A 20,983-nucleotide genomic window follows, 5' to 3' on the forward strand; every position below is an offset into this window, starting at 1 on the left:
ACATTTTAACAAATGTAAGAAATGAATTGTACAGGATATTAGCAGATAATAAGTAAAATGAAAAAAGTGGGTTAAAGCAGTTCAGGAACGGGATAGGGTTAATTTTTTTTTTTTTTTTTTTTTTTTTTTTTTTTGAGATGGAGTCTCGCTCTGTTGCCTAGGCTGGAGTGCAGTGGTGTGATCTCAGCTCACTGCAGTCTCTGCCCCCCAGGTTCGAGTGATTCTCCTGCCTCGGCCTCCTGAGTAGCTGGGATTGCAGGTGTGTGGCACCACGCCCAGCTAATTTTTGTATTTTGAATAGAGACGGGTTTTACCATGTTGGCTGGGGTGCTCTTGAACTCTTGACCCTAAGCGATCCACCTCACCTGACAGAATTAAATTTTAAAAGGGTTGATCAGGCTGGATTTTATGGGAAAGGTGACAGTCAAGCAAAGCCTTGACAGAAGTGAGGGACTGAGACATTTAGAGATATCTGGGCAGAAGATTCCAGGCACAGGAAATACACCCTGAAGCAGGAGGGTGTTGGTATGCTGGAGGATGAGCAAGGAGGACAAGGCCAATGTGGCTGGAGCTAAGAGAGCAAGAGAACGGGGAAGTGGGGCGGGCTGATCATGGGAGGAGAAAGAGAGGTAACCGGGACCAAGTCCTGTTGGGCCTTGTAAGAATTCACCTTTTATGACTGGGCACAGTGGCTCACGCCTGTAATCCCAACACTTTGGGAGGCTGAGGCCGGTGGATCACCTGAGGTCAGGAGTTCAAGACCAGGCTGGCCAACATGGTGAAACCCTGTCTCTACTAAAAATACACACACACACACACACACACACACACACACACACAAAATTAGCTGGGAGTGGTGTTGGGTGCCTGTAATCCCAGCTACTTGGGAGGCTGAGGCAGAATTACTTGAACCCAGGAGGAGGAGGTTGCAGTGAGCTGAGATTGCTCCATTGCACTCCAGCCTGGGCGACGGAGCAAGACTCTGTCTCAAACAACAACAACAACAACAAAAAAGAATCCAACTTGGCTGGGCACAGTGGCTCACACCTGTAATTCCAGCACTTTGGGAGGTTGAGGTGGGTGGATTGCCTGAGGTCGGAAGTTCAAGACCAGCCTGACTAACATGGTGAAACCCCGTCTCTACTAAAAATACAAAATTAGCCGGCCGTGGTGGCACATGCCTGTAATCCCAGCTACTTGGGAGGCTGAGGCAGGGGAATCGCTTGAACACAGGAGATGGAGGTTGCGGTGAGCCGAGATTGCGCCATTGCACTCCAGCCTGGGCAACAAAAGCAAAACTCCGTCTCAAAAAAAAAAAAAAAAAAAAAATTCAGCTTTTACTCTGGGCGAAATTGGGAGCACTTGCACGGCTTCAAGCCAGGGAGAGGCATGATCTGACTAATGTAAAAGAATCCTCTGAGTGCTGGAAGTCACCACGGAGGGACAAGGGCTGAAGCAAGAGCCCAGTGAGGAGACTCTTGTAACACCCAATTCCGGTGGGAGTGGATGGTGGTTCAGACCTTGGAGGTAGGAGTTGAGTGTGGAAATTGATAGGATTCCAGATATATTTTGAAGGTAGAGTCAACAGGAATTACAGGTGGGGGCTGTGAGAGAAAGAGAGGAGTCAAAGATGACTCCAAATTTTGGGCCTGGACAACTGAAGAATGGAGCTCCCATTAACTGAAATGGGGAAGGCTGAGGAGGAGCAGGCACTCTATTTCGGACATATTAAGTTTGAGGTGCCATGCAGATGTCAAGAACATGATGGATGTACAAGTCTGGAGTTTGGGAGGGAGATGTGAGCTAGGGATAAAAACTGGGATATGGTTCAAAACATGTTTAAAATGTCCATGAACTCTCACATTTTGCAAATGGGATTATATTCTGGTATAATCTTTTTGGAGGGCATTTTGGCAGTATCTCAGCTATTAAAATGTGCACACGTTTGGCCAAGCACTTCTATGATATTATCCCACAGAAACATTGTACAGCTATGCAAAGTATGCACAAACATGAACAAGGTTGCTCATTACAGCATTATTTATAGGAGCAAAAAAGAAAAAAGTAGTTCTCCATGAGTTGCCCTAGGACATAATAAGTGAAAAATACAAATGGCAGGACAATATCCATGTATAACATTATTTCACTTGTGTTATTAATTTTTTTTTTTTTGAGACAGAGTCTCACTCTGTCACCTAGGCTGGAGTGCAGTGGCGCTATCTCAGCTCACTACAACCTCTGCCTCCCGGGTTCAAGCAATTCTTGTGTCTCAGCTTCCCAAGTAGCTGGGATTATAGGCATGTGACACCATGCGTGGCTAATTTTTGTATTTTTAGTAGTGACAGTGTTCATCATGTTGGCCAGGCTGGTCTTGGACTCCTGGCCTCAAGCAATCCACCTGCTCATCCTTCCGAAGTGCTGGGATTACAGGCATGAGCCACCATGCACAGCCTGTTTTTAAACAATTTTTTAAATGTCTTGACAGATATCAGTGTTCGTGCAGGCAGAAAAAACAGCTGAAAGTAAGCAGAAATACTCTAATAATCTGGGGGAAAGGACTGAGAGGAAGACACTTCCTTTTTATTATTTATGTACTATTTGAATTTGTTTTTATACACAGGTGTCCAAACTTTTGGCTTCCCTGGACCACACTAGAAGAAGAATTGTCTTGGGCCACACATCAAATACGCTAACACTAATAATAATGATAAGCTTAAAAAAAAAAGGTCCATGCATAATGTTCATTATATACATCACCACAGATAAGCAAAAATTTCTTTGCAATCAAAAAGTTGGACATCTGACTGGGCGCAGTGGCTCACGCCTGTAATCCCAACACTTTGGGAGGCTGAGGCGGGCAGATCATGAGGTCAGGAGTTCAAGACCAGCCTGGCCAACATGGTGAAACCCTGTCTGTACTAAAAATACAAAAATTAGCCGGGCGTGGTGGCACATGGCTGTAATCCCAGCTACTCAGGAGGCTGAGGCAGGAGAATCACTTGAACCTGAGAGGGGGAGGTTACCGTGAGCCAAGATTGCAATACTGCACTCTAGCCTGGGGGACAGGGCAAGACTCCATCTCAAAAAAAAAAAAAAAAAAAAAAAAAGTTGGACATCCATGAAACTATGAAATGTATTTAAAAGTAAAAAAAAAAAAAAAAAAAAAAAAAAAGGCCAAACGCCAGGTGCAGTGGCTCATGCCTGTAATCCGAACATTTTAGGAGGTGAAGGCAGGAGGATTGCTTGAATCCAGGTGTTTGAGACCAGCCTCGGCAACTTGGGAAGACCTTGTCTCTACAAATAATTTTAAATTATTAGCTGGGCATGGTGGTGCACGCCTGTGGTCGCAGCTACTCGGGAGGCTGAGGCAGGGGGATTGCCTGAGCCCAGGAGGTTGAGGCTGCAATGAGCTGTGATCATACTCCTGCACCCCAGCCTGGGTGACAGAGTGAGAACCTGTTTCAAAAAGAAAAAAGCAGTGAAAAAAAAAATGTAAAGGCCAAAAATGTGTGTGGGAACCCAGAGATAAACAAACAAACAAGAATGTAGTCAATAGAACGGGTTATAAAATGAAGATAGCAACTCACAAGGAATTCCCTTTGTGCCGGTGAAGTCCCCAGGGGAGGGGAGCTGAAGAGTGGTTCCAAAAGTGACCTGAGCCCTGTTACCAGTGCAGGGTCGCAGCCATTCATTTCTCCAGTTAGCCAGGGAGCAAACAGAAATTGAATGCTGGGCATGGTAGAATCAGGGTTGAATCCAGTTTATCAAGCAGAGAGATACTGGTAGAACAGGGACCCGAGGGTGGAGATAGGTGATGCACAGAAGAAACAGGGAGGCAGGGAAGAGAGTGTGTCAGTCGGAGGGAATGGGCAGCAGCACCAGAGGCTGCTGAGATGAGGACTGAGGGGGGACTGTTGCCACTGGAGAGACAGGAGGGTTGCTGGTAACCTTAGCCTGGAGCCAGAGGGGGGAGGGGTCATGCAAAGGGAGACCTCTCCCAGGCTAGTCAGACTCTGTGACTGTCTCTGAGGCTGTCTAGAGGCAGGGTGGAGAAGCCAAAAGTAACGGCAGAAGTCCATTGTCCTGTCCTTCCCTATAACAGGGAAGGGGGCCAGAGAGCCTCCACAAGCGGAACTGCTCCTAAATGACAAGACCACCCAACTGGGGCTCCATTTGCCACATTAGAGCAATGGAGGCCCCCAGACTGTTGCACCCCTCTTCCTACCCACAGCTCCTTCCTGCACCACTGGGGGCCTTGCATGCTTGTGGAAAATTGGAGAAATGCCTGTTTGCCAAAACTCCCTCCACTTCCCTCCTCCTCCCCCCACCATAGCTACCCTTTTAAGTCAGCCCTGGGAGGATAAACTTAAAGAAGAGGCCTGCATAGGCCCTGGAATGAACTCAGGACATGTGGGCACATACTTTTGGGGTCCCATGTGCCTGGAGGCGGGGCACGGGGCACATCATCTTGGCCCTGTGATCTCTTACTCTGTGGGAAAGAGTGCGGGGGACAGCCAGAGATGGGCCTCTCAAGCACACAGTCCAGGGCAGGCGGCCCTGGCTTCTCAGCTCTCAGGACAGAAAAGGTCCTGGAAAGGACAAAAGAGAGAGCCAGGCCCAACCAAGAGAAGTAGAAGTGGAAGTAGCCCAGGTGTGTGGGCAAGCATGCTAGCACTCATCTCTGGAAGTGGGTTTCAGGATGTAAGGCAAGCAAACTCAATGTGGAGTAGAAAGTGGTTGGTTGTATCACCTGTGAGCAAAAGCCATTGTGTGCAAATGACAACAGTCAATGTGATGTCATGCTGCTGCCCTGGACAAATGCAGTCCTCTTCTCCATCTCAGTGATGCTGTCATCACCCCCCTGATTGCACACACAGGATACCTGGGAGTCATTCTTGGTGCCTGTTTCTTACCTCCCATTATCCACCAGCAAGTCTTATCAATTCTACTTTTTGGATCTATCTCCAATCCAGTTCCCTCTCTCTCATCCAATCTCCCTTCATCTCTTTCCTAACTTCTGTGCTAGTTTCCTAACTGAACTTCCTGATGCCTCTTGCCTCTCCTGTCTATTCTCATAGCAATCAGAATGATCTTAGTAAAACAGAGCTGACCATGACATGCCCCAGCTTAAGACCCTTGATGAACCTCCTACTGCCCTCAAAATAAAGTCCAAATTCCCTATTGTGGCCTACCAACCCACTTATGATCTGGCCCTAACCTATCAGTGTCATTCCTCCACCCTCACACTCTTTAAGTTCCACTCCTCCTGAATTTCATTCAGTCCTTCCCACATTTTAAAATATTTTGTAAAGATGGGGTCTCCCTATGTTGCCCAGGCTGGTCTCAAACTCCTGGCTTCAAGTGATCCTCCTGCCTCAGCATCCCAAAATGTTGGGATTACAGGTGTGAGCCACCACACACACACGCTCTTATTTAGGTACTTTTTTGTTTTTTGTCATTCTACTAACTGTAGTATTGCATTGTGGTTTTAATTTCCACTTCTTTGATGACTAATGATGTTCAGTCTACTCCTTCTTTGAAATCTCTGCTTGGTTTTCATTTGTTCCAAGAAGTAATCGCTCCTTCTACAGACTAAGTTCCTGTCCTCCTTTGTAGTTCCATGACAACCAATATTTATCTCCACCTTGGCCTTAACCCACTAAAGTACAGTTGTTTTACTTTTACTTCCACACCCACCGCCATCATCACAAACACACACATACACGACTGTGCACTTCCTGAAGGCAGAAGCAGCATCATACTTCTTTGGTATCTTCAGCTATCAGCACAGACCTGAAACACAATCTTTACACAATAAATATGATGAGTGAATGAACAGTTGCTTAACAAATTAAAGAATGGATGAAGGTAGGTAGTTAGGTACAAGGTTTTGCAGATAGGCCTGGCTGTGTCAATTAAACCTTTCTCCATGGGTCCTCACACTTAGTAAGCTCACTTTTAAAAGGACAATGCTGAAGACACAAATATTTACAATGACCACAGCGATGACGGGATCCGAGAGAAAGGCAAGGCGGAAGGGGTGGGGCCGGAAGCCGAAGTGCCGCAGGGAGTTAGCGGCGTCTCGGTTGCCATGGAGACCAGGAGCTCCAAAACGCGGAGGTCTTTAGCGTCCCGGACCAACGAGTGCCAGGGCACAATGTGGGCGCCAACTTCGCCACCAGCCGGGTCCAGCAGCCCCAGCCAGCCCACCTGGAAGTCCTCCTTGTATTCCTCCCTCGCCTACTCTGAGGCCTTCCACTACAGCTTCGCAGCCCGGCCCCGCCGCCTCACGCAGCTTGCGCTGGCGCAGCGTCCCGAGCCTCAGCGGCTTCGTCCGCGCCCCTCCTCGCTGCGCACCCAAGATATCTCGCACTTGCTCACCGGCGTCTTCCGCAACTTGTACTCGGCCGAGGTCATCGGCGACGAAGTGAGCGCAAGCTTGATCAAGGCCCGCGGCAGCGAGAATGAGCGCCACGAGGAGTTCGTGGACCAGCTGCAGCAGGTAACGTGGCGGTGGCGTCGCGTCTGCGGACGGTGCCGGGGTCTCAGCGCTCGGCACGCGTCAGCACCTGCCAGGTGCCAGGCGCTGTTCCAGGATCTGGGGCTGCAGCTGAGAAACAGCCCATCATGCCGAAGTGGGCCCGACATTCTAGTGGAAGGACGCTCTATCCATACACACACATATGCAAATACCACACATACCACACAACGTGCGGCATATTATCTGTAGCACCTGTCTATATTTCTCTAGACACATACGTTATATATTGCATATATCAATGAACGACTGCGGCAGACCGCTGAATAGTTGTTCCATGGAGATGATAAAGCCAAAAGTCACCCGGCTTTGGGGTGCCTTTGTATCACAAACCACAATCTTGACTGGGCCATTCATGCGCAGATTTTAGGAAGCGTGTCTAGTCTCTAGAACAGCAACTCTGCTTCCTTATCTGTACAAGGAGAAAACCAGCTGACTCGGGGCCTCTGTGCTGAGTCGGCCTCTGCTGGCCACACTACTGAGGACTCCCTTAAACTTGTGGGCACTCCTCACATACCCGATCCTTTACCCCAGTGTGCTTCCTGCCTCTCAGATCATCTTCTTCTCCTTTCTGTTCTGTCCTCTACCTGCCCCTTAAGTGACATGCATCCCACGTCCTTAGCTTCAGTCATTCCTTCACTTAACACATTTGTTGAATGTCTGCTGGGTGTCATACTCTGTTCTAGGCAGTGGGGATTCAGCAGTGAATAAAAACGCCAGTGTTCGGGCACACCCACCCACACTCACACACACAACCTGTCCTCTCTAGCTTTCAACCTAACTGAGTTAGATAGACATTAACAAAATGAATACCTATACAGTATGTGAGATACTTACAGGACCAGCCTCGCCGCCTCCATGGGTTATAGGCTTCTTAAACTGCAGCCAGAGCCCCTGGCTGGGACCCTGTACTCAGTGATTCGTGGGTCACCACGTTCACTCTGCTAAGACTTCAGCCTACCCAGCCAGACCTTGCCCTTGAACTTCAGACTCACATCCCTGAATGGGATGTGAATGGTCATTCACATAAGCCAGAATATATGGAGCATTATAAACCTATAAACCCCATGACCAGTCACCCAGTTCACTGGATTCTATCTTCTCAGTATCTGTCCCATAAGTAGCCACTATACCAGAGTCTGAATTGGCAAATAGTGATCCCTTTTTTTGAAGAAAAAAAGTAATACATATTACAATTTTTTTTTTTTTTGACAGAGTCTGGCTCTGTTGCCCAGGCTGGAGTGCAGTGATGTGATCACAGTTCACTGCAGCCTTAACATCAGGGGCTCAACTGATCCTCCCTCCTCAGCATCTGGAGTAGCTGGGACCACAGGTGTGCACCAGTATGCCCAGCTTATTTATTTATTTATTTATTTATTTATTTATTTATTTATTTATTTGAGATGGAGTCTCACTCTGTCACCCAGGCTGGAGTGCGTGGCGCAATCTCGGCTCACTGCAAGCTCCACCTACCACATTCATGCCATTCTCCTGCCCCAGCCTTCTGAGTAGCTGGCGCCTGCCACCACACCTGGCTAATTTTTTTGTATTTTTAGTAGAGACAGGGTTTCACTGTGTTAGCCAGGATGGTCTCGATCTCCTGACCTCGTGATCTGCCCACCTTAGCCTCCCAAAGTGTTGGGATTACAGGCATGAGCCACCACGTCTGGCCTAAATTTTTATTTTTTAAAAATTCTGAGATGGGGGTCCCACTATGTTGCCCAGGCTGGTCTCAAATTCCTGGCCTCAATCGATCCTTCCACCTCAGCCTCCCCAGATGCTGGTATTACAGGTGTGAGCCACTGTGCCTGGCCCACATTATAAAAATCTTAATTTAGAAGCTGAAATTTAATTTAAACATTTGAAGTTTTAAAATTGCAGAAATTTCAAAATGCAGAAAAGTTTAAAGAGTGATCCCCTATAGAAATACAACTATGCGGCCGGGCGTGGTGGCTCACGCCTATAATCCCAGCACTTTGGGAGGCCGAGGCGGGCAGATCACGAGGTCAGGAGTTTGAGTCCAGTCTGACCAACATAGTGAAACCCTGTCTCTACTAAAAATACAAAAAATTAGCCGGGCGTGGTGGTGTGTGCCTGTAATCCCAGGTACTCGGGAGGCTGAGACAGGAGAATTGCATGAACCCAGGAGGCAGAGGTTGCAATGAGCCAAGACTGCACCACTGCACTCCAGCCTGGGTGACAGAACGAGACTCCATTTCAAAAAAAAAAAAAAAAAGAAATACAACTATGCAAAGATAAGTTGACTTTATAAATTATGGTATATTCACACTATGGAATACTACAAAGTTGTTAAAAAAATGAATTATACCTGCATTGTAGACTAACACAGCTGCCATTTATTTATTTATTTATTTATTTATTTATTTTTTGAGGCGGAGTCTCGCTCTGTTGCCCAGTCTGGAGTGCAGTGGCACGATCTTGGCTCACTACAACTTCCGTCTCCTGGGTTCAAGCGATTCTCCTGCCTCAGCCTCCTGAGTAGCTGGGATTATAGACATGCACCACCATGCCTGGCTAATTTTTGTATTTTTAGTAGAGATGGGGTTTCACCATGTTGGCCAGGCTGGTCTCCAACTCCTGACCTCAAGTGATCTGCCCACCTCAGCATCCCAAAGTGCTAGGATTACAAGCGTGTGCCACTGCGCCTGGCCTGCCATTTATTAATTTAGCAAAAAAGCCATAGAACAATGTTAGGATAATTTCATTTTTTATAATATATATGCATGGGGAAAAAGCTGAAAACTTTCACAACAAAATGTTAACAATATTCTTATGGGACATTTAACTTTTTCTTTGCACATTTCTATATTGTCTGAATTTTGCAATGTACACGAATTAATTTTGTAATTACAAAAAAAGAAACTTTGAAAAGAGCAGGCATCTGTTATTCCACTGCTGTAATGTTGCTGGCTTTTTTTTTTTTTTTTTTTTTTTTGAGACAGAGTCTTGCACTGTTGCCTGGGCTAGAGTGCAGTGGCACGATCTCAGCTCACTGCAACCCCTGCCTCCCGGGTTCATGTGATTCTCCTGCCTCAGCCTCCCAAGTAGCTGGGATTACAGGCACACACCACCACACCAGGCTAATTTTTTGTATTTTTAGTAAAGACAGGGTTTCACTATGTTGGCCAGACTGGTCTTGAACTCCTGACCTCGTGATCCACCCACCTCGGCCTCCCAAAGTGCTGGGATTACAGACGTCAGACACTGCGCCCAGCAATGTTGCTGTTCTTGTACCTATATTCCTCTCCCTCTTTCCTTTTTCGTCATCTGTTCTTTGCTTTTCCTCACTCGTCTCTAGATGTCACTGCCATGTGACCGTCTGTACAGGACTCAGATTCATTCTTCCTGGGAGGAGCAATAATCACTATTCCGTATGAGTGTCTGCATTGCCTGAGTTTTTCCCTCAGATAACCCCGTTGGCAGCTGATCTTCCCCAAGCCCACCTATAGAAATATCTCATGGTCTAATGATTGAGAGCAAATGCTCTGGAACCATACACCCTGGGTTCAAGTCCTGGCTCCTACATCTTGGGTGATATTTACTTCTATAAGCCTCAGTTTCCTTATCTGTAAAATGCAGATAATAATAATATTCACCCCATAGGTTGGTTGTTTTGAGGATTAAATGAGTCAATACAGTAAAGCATTTATAATATTGAGCATTTACAACATGGTAAGCCCTCAGTAAGTGATAGTTGGTCTTGTTATTTGGACAAGATGCTAATTCCTACATCCAGAAATTAGGGTCAGAGATTGTCAGCAGACCCAAATTGTAAGACACATAACACAGAACATAGTACTTTATATTTGAGGAACTGTCCCAGGCCACTGTCTCCTGAAAAACATTTCCTGACTCCAAGAAGATTTAGTTACTTCCTCTTAGCCTTCCTTATATCCTCATTCATATGCTATTATAGCACTTTTAAGAGTTGATTTCACCTATTTGTATCCTTGCCAGGCCCCTCCTGCTAAACTGTAAACTCTTTAAGAGCAGAAACCATATCTGATTCATTTCCCCAAATGTAAATGGTAATTACACAATAAATCTTTTTTTTTTTAAGATGGAGTTTTGCTCCTGTTGCCCAGGCTGCAGTGCAATGGCACAATCTCAACTCACTGTAACCTCTGCCTCCTGGGTTCAAGTGATTCTCCTGCCTCAGCCTCCCGAATAGCTGGGATTACAAGTGCCCGCCACCACGCCTGGGTACACAATAAATCTTTATTAAAAGAATGACTAAATAAATCTTTGCGATCCCACCAACTTTAGGAATACAATAAGGAACACTGTCTTCCTACATAAACTGGTTTTTTTTTTTTCTTTAAAAGAATGGGGTTGGCTGGGCATGGTGACTTATGCCTGTAATCCCAGCACTTTAGGAGGCTGAGATGAGAGGATTACTTGAGTCCAGGAGTTTGAGACCCCATCTCTACAAAAAAATTTAAAAATTAGCTGGATATGGTGGTGTATGCCTGTAATCCCAGCTACTTGGAGGCTGAGGCAGGAGGATCCCTTGAGCCCAGGAATAGCAGGCAGGAGTGAGCTGTGATTGTGCCACTGTACTCCAGGCTAAGCCACAAAGCAAGACTCCAGTTCTAAAAAATAAATAAATAAGAAAGGAAAATAAGACTGGGCGCAGTGGCTCATAACTGCAATCCCAGCACTTTGGGAGGCTGAGGTGAGTAGATCACCTGAGGTCAGGAGTTCAAGACCAGCCTGGCCAACATGGTGAAACCCCATCTCTACTAAAAAATATACAAAAAATTAGCTGGGCATCATGGTGGGCACCTGTAATCCCAGCTGCTTCAGAGGCTGAGGCAGGAGAATCACTTGAACCCGGGAGGCAGAGGTTTCAGTGAGCCAAGGCCATGCCATTGCACTCCAGCCTGGGCAACAAGAGCAAAACTCTGTCTCAAAAAAGAAAAGAAAAGAAAGAAAGGAAAAGAAAGAAACAGGGTCTCACTGTGTTGCCCAGGCTGATCTTGCACTCCTAGGCTCAAGCGATTCTCTTGCCTGCCAAGTAGCTGGGACTACAGATGCACACCACCATGCCTGGCTAATGCAAACTATCTTTCATATTACCTGTACCAGTGAGCTCTCTGCTTCTTGCCTCGAGAAGTCTGAACCAGAAAATATGGATCAGAAGTTTGGTTGGTTGAATAGTCAATCAGTAATTAGTCTTGAGGAGTATGTTGGGCATCCAAGTGGAGTCTCTGGGCGCAAGTACTGTGACAGAGTTTGGGCTACAGGTGTTTGTTAGCTATCAACACCTGTGAGGGGAGGGGAATGGAAGAAGGAGTGAGCCACGGAAGAAGCTGAACTGTGATGGGGGCCCAACAAGCCTTGACAAATGCAGCATGTTGCTCTGAAGAGAGTATTGCCTGTCAAAGTTTCTCTCTTTAGGTCAAAATGGCCAGGTCTTTATACCCCTGCCTCTCTCAGTCACAGGATGTGGGTGCTGCAGAAAGGACATGGTCTCAGGTGACTCCTTTTCAGCAGCTTAGGTAGACTGTGAAGGGGCTGTCTGCTGACGACGTTCCCTGTAGCTAGGGAGCAAGTCCTTCCTTGAACGTGGATCTGGGTGGCACCACAGGAAGTGTGCTAACTTGTATTTGGTATTTCACTGTTTGGATGGCAGCTCTCTTTATTGTGAAGCCAGGAGACAGGTAACCAAGCTCGAGTCTGTTACTGGCCTTACTATGGAAACCTTTAAACCATTCCCCTCTATGGGTCTCAGTTTTCAGATCTAGTAGTTCAGACCAGATGGTTGGAATAGTTCTCTGACTATTCTGTGCTTCACTGGAAGCCCTGATCCTGGGGTAGGGCTGAGTAAAGCTAAGTAATGGTAAGTAATCTCACCATATTTCTGTGCATTTGATCATCCCCCTGCCAGATTCGGGAGCTCTATAAGCAGCGGCTGGATGAGTTTGAAATGTTGGAGAGATGTATCACTCAGGCCCAAGCACGGGCTATTGCGGAAAACGAGCGGGTCATGAGCCAGGCTGGAGTACAGGACCTCGAGAGCCTTGTCAGGTTGCCTCCAGGTGTGTATAAAGAACTCCCACATGCCTGCCCAGTTCCCGAGCTGCTGATATTTCACTGTGTTTGCTCCATTGCCCACTCTCTAGGCTTTTTCTGGATATTTGGAGAGCAAGTCGCAGACATGATAATATGAATATTACCACAAAAGAATATTACATTACCATAAAACACTTCTGTATGTGTATCTTCAAAACAAGGACGCTCTCCTACATAACCAGCATGTAACCCCCACAACCTGGAAATCAGTTTCTGTGCAACACTAACCTCTGACCCACAGATACTTGTCAACCTAAATAGCAGAGAGAGACTCTCTAAAAGAAAATGATGGGCACTGCAATGGGAATACACGTGCCATTGTAAACTGTGTGCATATTTAGGGAGGTAAAGGAAGACAAAGGTTTTTAAAGGAAAAGTGAGGAGGATTACACAATGGTTTTGAAGTAATTATCCTTGGCTGAAAAATCATTAACAAGAGGAGTACCAGTCTGAGATTAAACAGGCGGTTGCTGGGCAGATTTGTGTGTGTGTGTAAGGTTGCAATGACCTTTGTGTGAGGTTGTGATTTCTGTGGCGTGATATGGTTTGTCTGCATCCCCACCCAAATCTCACCTTGAATTGTAGCTCCCGTAATCTCCACGTGTCATGGGAGGGACCTGGTGGAAGGTATTGAATCATGGGGGCAGGTTTTTCCCTTGCTATTCTCATGATAGTGAGTAAGTCTGATGAGATCTGATGGTTTTACAAAGGGCAATTCTCCTGCACACACTCTCTTGCCTTCACTCATGTAAGACATGCCTTTGCTCCTCTTTCACCTTCTACCATGATTGTGAGGCCTCCCCAGCCATGTGGAACTGTGAGTCCATTAAACCTCTTTTTCTTTATAAATTACACAGTCTCGGGTATTTATTCATAGCAGTATGAAAATGGACTAATACAAGGCATCTTTTGTGATAATTCTTGTTATCAGGCACTTATGCATGGCCTTCCCCAGCACCATTTGTCAGGGTTTTTTAACACAAGTGACTCCATTTTGATTCAGACAACTTTTACATCCCATTCAAATTTTACCGACTGTTCTACTGTGGCTTTTTCCCCCTCTCAGGCCCAGGATCCTGTCCAGGAAGTCATGTCACATGCAATTGTCATGTCTCTTTTTGAGATGCCTTCATTTGGAACAATTCCTTGATCTTTTCTTGTCTTTCATCTTCCTGACAGTTCTTGACCAGACTTATATTCTGTAGGATGGGGATGGTTCTGTCTGATGCTTCCCCATGACCAGACTTAGGCATGCATTCTGGGCAACAGCACCACATAAAGTTATTCCTTGTTCATCTCACTACAGCACAGCAGGAGGGTCACGTGGTGTTAACCTCCATCCCCTGAGTAGGTTGGTGTCTGCCAGGATTTTCTGCATTAAATTCTCCAAATCAAATTATAATTGATTAGCATTTTGTAGAGAGGTATTCTCAGATTACACCAATATGTTGTTCCTCATCAAAGCTCCATCGCCATACCACCAGCATTCACTGAAAATTCTTTTCTTAATGCAGAAGTTTAAAGAGTGATCCTTTAGAAATACAACTATGCAAAGTCGACTTTATTAATTATGGTATATCCACACTATGGAATACTGCAAAGTTGTTTAAAAGAATGAATTATACCTGTGTTGTAGATATAGATGGCTGTCTGCTATTTATTAATTTAGCAAAAAAGTCACAGAACAATGTTAGGATAACCCCATTTTTATAGTATAGATGCATGAAGAAAAGGTGAAAATTTGTATATCAGAATGTTAATAATGTTCTTAGGGGGCAATTAACTACCTATAATCAAAATTGGGTTGTTTTTCCTATGGACTTGTCCATAGTCTGGATTTTACTGATATCAGCATCATGGTGTCATTTAACCTGTTCTTCCTTGTATTTCCTATAAATCTGTAATTAGTTCTAGAGACTTTATGAGGTTTAGGTTCAATGATGGCCAGGTGGTGGGGAAAGAGCACTTCATAGGTGATGCTGTGTGTTTCCCTCAGGAGGTACATGATATGTGGTTGCTATCTCTCCTTTCATGATGCTGGCAGCCTTTTTATTTTATTATTTTATTAGGGGTTACAAATTATAATGAAATGCTAATGGTAATAATAATTCTATCTTTCTTTATTTATTTGTCAGCTGAACTACTTCTATAAAGACAAACTTTTCAGAAACTACTTTGATTACCCCAAAGTATGGGCAGCATTAATTCTTTCCCTTTATTTGCCAGTGTTTAAAATAGTGAGTTGGTTCCCCTAACGTCTGCCAAAGGTGACTAATGAGGTTTGTTTGGTTGTTTTAGTATCATTGTGGACGCTTGGATTTCATGACTGCAAATTATTTATTATCCTTTTGGTGCTCAAATTGTTCCATCTTTGACAGAGAGCCTTTTCCAGTTGACTGCTGATTCATTTGACAATCAGCTGTCTTTGATAACTTCCTTGCTTTCTGAGCTGGTGAGATGTTCCAGGCTCATCTTGGGTATTTCTGGCCCCAGATCTGGAATCAGCCATTTCTTCAAGAAACGCTGATTCCTTTTATTCTCTCCACCACTCCCCACAAAGACCTTGACCTGTTCTCCTGAATTCTTGAAAATCTTGAAAATTCTTGAAAATTACCATTTTCCAGTGCAGTAGACAGAAAAGACAGTATATTTAGGAGACCTGTTATATCTATGGCCTAGAGGGAAAGATCTAAGGGAGGAAGAAGTGGAAGATACAGTGCCTTAAAAGGCATTTAAACTTATGAGGACCTACTAGGGCCCAGATGCTAATATGCTTTGCATAGGTTATCCCACTAAATCCTCCCGACAACCCTGTAAGGTAGGTTTTCTTTCTATCTTACAGGTGTAGGAACTAAACTTAGATGATCAAACGACTTCCCTGAAGCCCCACAGCTTGGAAGGGGTGGGACTTAGATTTGAACTTGGGTGTGTCTGCTGTCAAAACCCATGGCTTTCTTCTATCGGGAGGAGGAAGGATTGTTGATGAGCCATGGTGTCTCGGGAGTGTTGATGACTTCTCTTAGAGTGTGGCTCTGAGCAGCAGAAGCCCTATCCTTCATCAGGCCTGCCAGACCTCTGAGACTCAAGTCCCATTAAACAGTAACACTCAGGCACAGGTTCTGTATCTCTTCCTGTTTCCCCCTCCACCACAGCACAGTGTAGCTGCAAGGACCCCTCCCTCAATGGTGGCCCAGATAATGTGGATTTTGCAGAAATTATTGGTAGCAAATGTCCAGAGTCTTTACTGGTTGCCTGATGTTCCCTGAATCCTGGGAGTCAGCTACTGTCCCTTTTTTGTTGTTGTTGGCTAGAGATTAGGGGAGATTAAATAATTAACTATTTGGGTTTTTTTTTTAATGAAAGTGAAATAAAACATTGAGAACCAGGAGACAAATGTCAGTTTGGAGAATTTTTCAATGACTTTCATTTTATTTTTACCCAAGAATGATATTAAGTTCTAATCAGCCATTATCTGCCCTGGTTTCTCAGGTCTCTGCTGGTAATGTGTCTTTCTTTTAAGAAGTGAAGAAGTAGACACACTAATCCAGTTCCATGGATACCCCTCTGGTGTGTCTGCTTCTCAGAGAAGGGTGAGGTAACTTTTTTTTATAACTTAGATAACTGGCAATGAGGACATTCCCCTAAAAGTTTCTTATTTGAGGCATAGAGGCAACCTTTCTGTGTTTGCTAATAAAAATGTGACAAAGTGGCAAGCACATGTAAATTCTCCAAAGTGAGGGAGAAAGATCAGAATGCTGCAGAACATCTTGTGCTTTCATTCTTGTCCCTTGCTGGAAACTTGTCCACATTATCCAAGACCTCGCAGAGCCATGCCCAGGAGCCACAGTGTTAGTATAGGAAGCCCACCCTTCCCAGAGGAGAAAAGATGGTCACAAGGCCAGAGCAGGCTTTTCCAAGGCTCGGGGTACATGCCCAGGCCTGACAGCTCCTGCAGACACAGCACCTAGCCACCCATAACCTGGGGCAGGACTGTGGAAAGAATTGTATCAGAAGAGAGAGGATACATCTCTTGTCACATGGCCTTTATCCTTTGTATAGAAGTCTTATCTTTTGATATTTTAAATAGGCCATCACCAAAGTCCTTGGGAACTGGGCTAGCTTGTGTCAACTTGGCATTGCTGTTACCCCCTGCTAAAGTCTCTGTTGCCAAGGAGAGACCAGGGAGTACATTTCCCAGAAGGCACCTCCCCCTTGTGCTTCCAGGATAGATCAGCTGATGAGAAGCCCTTGGTGAGTTTTGGAAAGGAAGGCCATTTATTTCAAAAAGCAGTAGTAGGCAGATGATTGAGCGGCTGTGAGTTTGGAAACAACTTCCAGATAACTTTTTTTTTTTTTCAAGACAGGGTGATGAAGCCTCGCTTCATCACCCAGGCTGGAGTGCAGTGGTGCAATCTTAGCTCACTGCAACCCCTGACTCCTGGGCTCAAGTGATCCTCCCACCTCAGCCTCCCTAGTAGCTGGGACCACAGGCACATACCACCACACCCGGCTAGTTTTTTGTATTTTTAGTAGAGACAGGGTCTTGCCATGTTGCCCAGGCTGAGTTTCCAGATAACGTCTTAAGAAAGCCCTGCTTCAGTGCTGCTGGCTGAAGTTGTTAATGATGATGTCTTAGTTCATTTGTGTTGCTGTAAAGGAATACCTGAGGCTGGGTAATTTATAAAGAAAAGAGGTTGATTTGGCTCATCATTCTGCAGGCTGGAATACTGGGCATCTGGTGAAAGCCTCAGTCTGCTTCCACTCTTGGGGGAAGGCAAAGGGGAGCCATGCAGATATCATCACATGGCGAGAAAGCAAGTGAGAGTGGGGGGTTTGGGGGGCCAGGTGAGCTAATATAGTGAGGACTCACTCCCTGCCTGCCCCCACCTAGGGCATTCATCTACACATGAGGGGTCCACTCCCGTGACCCAAAACTTCCCATTGGGCCCCACCTCCAACCTTAGGACAAAATTTCAGTATAAGATTTGAGGGAACAAACTCCTAAACTATAGCAGATGGCTTCCCTGACATTATTTCTCTCAGTCTTCAATCCTTTGTATTAAAACCTTTAATATTTGATATACATAGATTGGTTTCTGTTTTCCTGATGGAACTCTCAATGAACATATGTGATGGGGGAATGCATGTCTTCACTGATAGGTTGGTTATAGGAGACCTCCAAAAGGAAAGACCATTCAAAGGCACCATGTCTCTCTCTCTTTTTTTTTTTTTTTTTTTTGCTGGAGGGCATTGGCCCCATCCTGGCTTACTGCAACCTCCACCTCCCAAGGGATCCTCCCACCTCAGCCTCCAGAGTAGCTGGAACCACAGACGGGCACCACCACACCCACTAATTTTTGTATTTTTTGTAGTGATGGGGTTTCACTGTGTTGCCCAGGCTGATCTTGAACTCCTGGGCTCAAGCAATCCGCCCACCTCCGCCTCCCACAGTGCTGGGATTACAGGCATGAGCTACCTCACCTGGCTGGCACCATGTCTTAAGATAATGTTGGCTAATGGAGCAAACAATAAAGTTAGAAAACTTCCAACAAGTCTTCTGTTTGGGCGCTGGTGACAGCCGGGACTGATTGCTCAGTGGCAGTGGCGCAGAGGCCTCCTCCCTGGTCCACCGCGGTCCCCACCCAACCCCACCTGTCCCTGCTGCCTGCTGCCGTAGCAGGAGCTGGAGGCTGCTGCTACCAGAGGGCAACGAGTTCCAGTGGTGCTTCTCGCAAGTCAATGGGGCCATCGAGGAGGACATGGCTGAAGATCTGCCGCAGGGGAGAGGCCAGAAGAGGATTTGACGACCATCAATGAGTGACCAGGGGGCTACACAGCCTCACTCTGCAGCAGATATCATTTCCACCGTTGAGTTTAATTACTCTGGAGATCCTGTGGCAGGAGACAAGGACGGTGGAGTTGTTTTTCAGCAGAGCTAGAGAATAAAAGCCGCCCTCATTCTAGGGGAGAATATAATGTTTACAGTACCTTTAAAGGTCATGAACCAGGGTTTGGCTATTAGAAAAGTCTAGAAATTGAGCAAAAAATAAAATTAGGTGGTTACAACAGAACACTGCTCATTTTCTACTCTCTACAAATGATAAAACTATAAAATTATGGAAAAGAAGCGGATGAGATAAAAGAGCAGAAAGTTATAACTTGAATGATGAAGATGGATGACTTCAAGATTCATTTAGAATTACAGCACTATCAATGACCTGAGGATTAATTTATGACACTTAGAAATCACACATAGACATTTTGACGTGGTAGACATCAAACCTGCTAACATGGAGCAGCTGACAGAAGTCATCGTGGCAGCAAAGTTCCACTCATACCAGTGCAACGTGCTTGTCAGCAGAGGAACCATTGACTAAGCAGCATGGGCTCCTCGGCCCTGTGCAACAGACACTCCAAGTTTTTTGAAGAGCCTCAAGATCCCAGCAGTAGGTCCTTCTTCTCAGAAATAATTTCATCCATACCCGATGTAAAATGTAGCCGTAGTGGGCAGTACCTGATGACCAGAGACTACCTGTCAGTGAAGGTGTGGGACCTCAACATAGAGAGCAGGCTGGTGGAGACCCACCGGGACCATGAATACCTGCACAGCAAGCTCTGCTCTCTCTATGAGAATGACTGCATCTTTGATAGCTTTGAATGTTGCTGGAATGGTTCGGATAGGTGCATAGTTGAACCACAAATAAGCAAGGGAAATCTCCCAACAGCCAGAAACGAAGAGGGAGCTGAAACCAGAACCGTAGCCTCTAAAGACGTTTATTGCGAGAGAAGCCCCACACCCCTGGCTGGCCTTGGGTACATCAGCCAATAGCAGGAACCGCTGCCTCCTGTGAACAGCAAGTTGTGGTGCAGAGCTGAAGCCTTGGACCACGAGGTGTGGAGTTGGAACTGCGCCCTCAAAGGTGATGAGGTCTCCGTCCACTGGAGTCCAGAGGGAAGTTTATCTGAGATCTTGCATTGGGGTGGCCAAAGCTCCCCTGAGATGTGTAAGCATAGCTTCCCATTACAAGGGTTTGAAGTCCCTCTCCCTCCCCCTCTCCCTCCCCCTCCCCCTCCCCCTCTCCCTCTCCCCGGTCTCCCTCTGATGCCACCAAAGTTGTGAAAGCCGAGGCTGGACTGTACTGCCGCCATCTCGGCTCACTGCAACCTCCCTGCCTGATTCTCCTGCCTCAGCTTGCTGAGTGCCTGGGATTGCAGGCGCGCGCCGCCACGCCTGACTGGTTTTCGTATTTTTTTGGTGGAGATGCGGTTTCGCCGTGTTGGCCGGGCTGGTCTCCAGCTCCTGACCGCGAGTGATCCGCCAGCCTCGGCCTCCCGAGGTGCCGGGATTGTAGAGGGAGTCTCGTTCACTCAGTGCTCAATGTTGCCCAGGCTGGAGTGCAGTGGCGTGATCTCGGCTCGCTACAACTTCCACCTCCCAGCCGCCTGCCTTGGCCTCCCAAAGTGCCGAGATTGCAGCCTCTGCCCAGCCGCCACCCCATCTGGGAAGTGAGGAGCGTCTCTGCCTGGCCGCCCATCGTCTGGGATGTGAGGAGCCCCTCTGCCTGGATGCCCAGTCTGGGAAGTGAGGAGCGCCTCTTCCCGGCCGCCATCCCGTCTAGGAAGTGAGGAGCGTCTCTGCCTGGCAGCCCAGATGTGGGGAGTGCCTCTGCCCCGCCGCTCCGTCTGGGATGTGAGGAGCGCCTCTGCCCGGCCCGACCCCATCTGGGAGGTGAGGAGCGTCTCTGCCTGGCCGCCCCGTCTGAGAAGTGACGAGCCCCTCCGCCCGGCAGCTGCCCCGTCCGGGAGGTGGGGGGCAGCCCTCGCCCGGCCAGCCGCCCCGTCCGGGAAGTGAGGAGCGTCTCCGCCCGGCAGCTGCCCCGTCCGGGAGGTGGGGGGCAGCCCTCGCCCGGCCAGCCGCCCTGTCCGGGAGGGAGGTGGGGGGCAGCCCCCGCCCGGCCAGCCACCCCGTCCGGGAGGTGGGGGGCGCCTCTGCCCGGCCACCCCTTCTGGGAAGTGAGGAGCCCCTCTGCCCGGCGGCCACCCCGTCTGGGAGGTGTACCCAACAGCTCATTGAGAATGGGCCATGATGACGATGGCGGTTTTGTCGAATGGAAAAGGGGGAAATGTGGGGAAAAGATAGAGAAATCAGATTGTTGCTGTGTCTGTGTAGAAAGAAGTAGACATAGGAGACTCCATTTTGTTCTGTACTAAGAAAAATTCTTCTGCCTTGGGATGCTGTTAATCTATAACCTTACCCCCAACCCCGTGCTCTCTGAAACATGTGCTGTGTCCACTCAGGGTTAAATGGATTAAGGGCGGTGCAAGATGTGCTTTGTTAAACAGATGCTT

The 20,983-nt window shown here is 46.9% G+C and overlaps 1 protein-coding gene and 1 pseudogene across 25 annotated transcripts in view; both read left to right on the plus strand.

Moving 5' to 3' along the window:
* The first annotated feature begins 6,037 nt into the window (after nucleotides 1–6,037).
* The window catches only part of DLEC1 (DLEC1 cilia and flagella associated protein), an 82,497-nt gene continuing 67,551 nt past the window's right edge, over nucleotides 6,038–20,983 (plus strand). For 7 of the 25 annotated variants that reach the window (XM_054681680.1, XM_054681682.1, XM_054681676.1 and 4 more), the window contains exons 1-2: nucleotides 6,045–6,502; nucleotides 12,450–12,600. In XM_054681680.1, the coding sequence (XP_054537655.1) occupies nucleotides 6,092–6,502; nucleotides 12,450–12,600 (562 nt within the window). In that variant the 5' untranslated portion in view covers nucleotides 6,045–6,091. Of the gene's footprint in view, nucleotides 6,503–12,449; nucleotides 12,601–20,983 lie in introns of all 25 variants that reach the window. The other 18 variants (XR_010155155.1, XR_010155154.1, XR_010155156.1 and 15 more) reach the window with 7 other exon arrangements.
* LOC107970606 (serine/threonine-protein phosphatase 2A 55 kDa regulatory subunit B delta isoform-like) lies at nucleotides 18,842–19,556 on the plus strand (annotated as a pseudogene).

The sequence above is a fragment of the Pan troglodytes genome, chromosome 2, assembly GCF_028858775.2.
Source record: "Pan troglodytes isolate AG18354 chromosome 2, NHGRI_mPanTro3-v2.0_pri, whole genome shotgun sequence".
NCBI lineage: Eukaryota > Metazoa > Chordata > Mammalia > Primates > Hominidae > Pan > Pan troglodytes.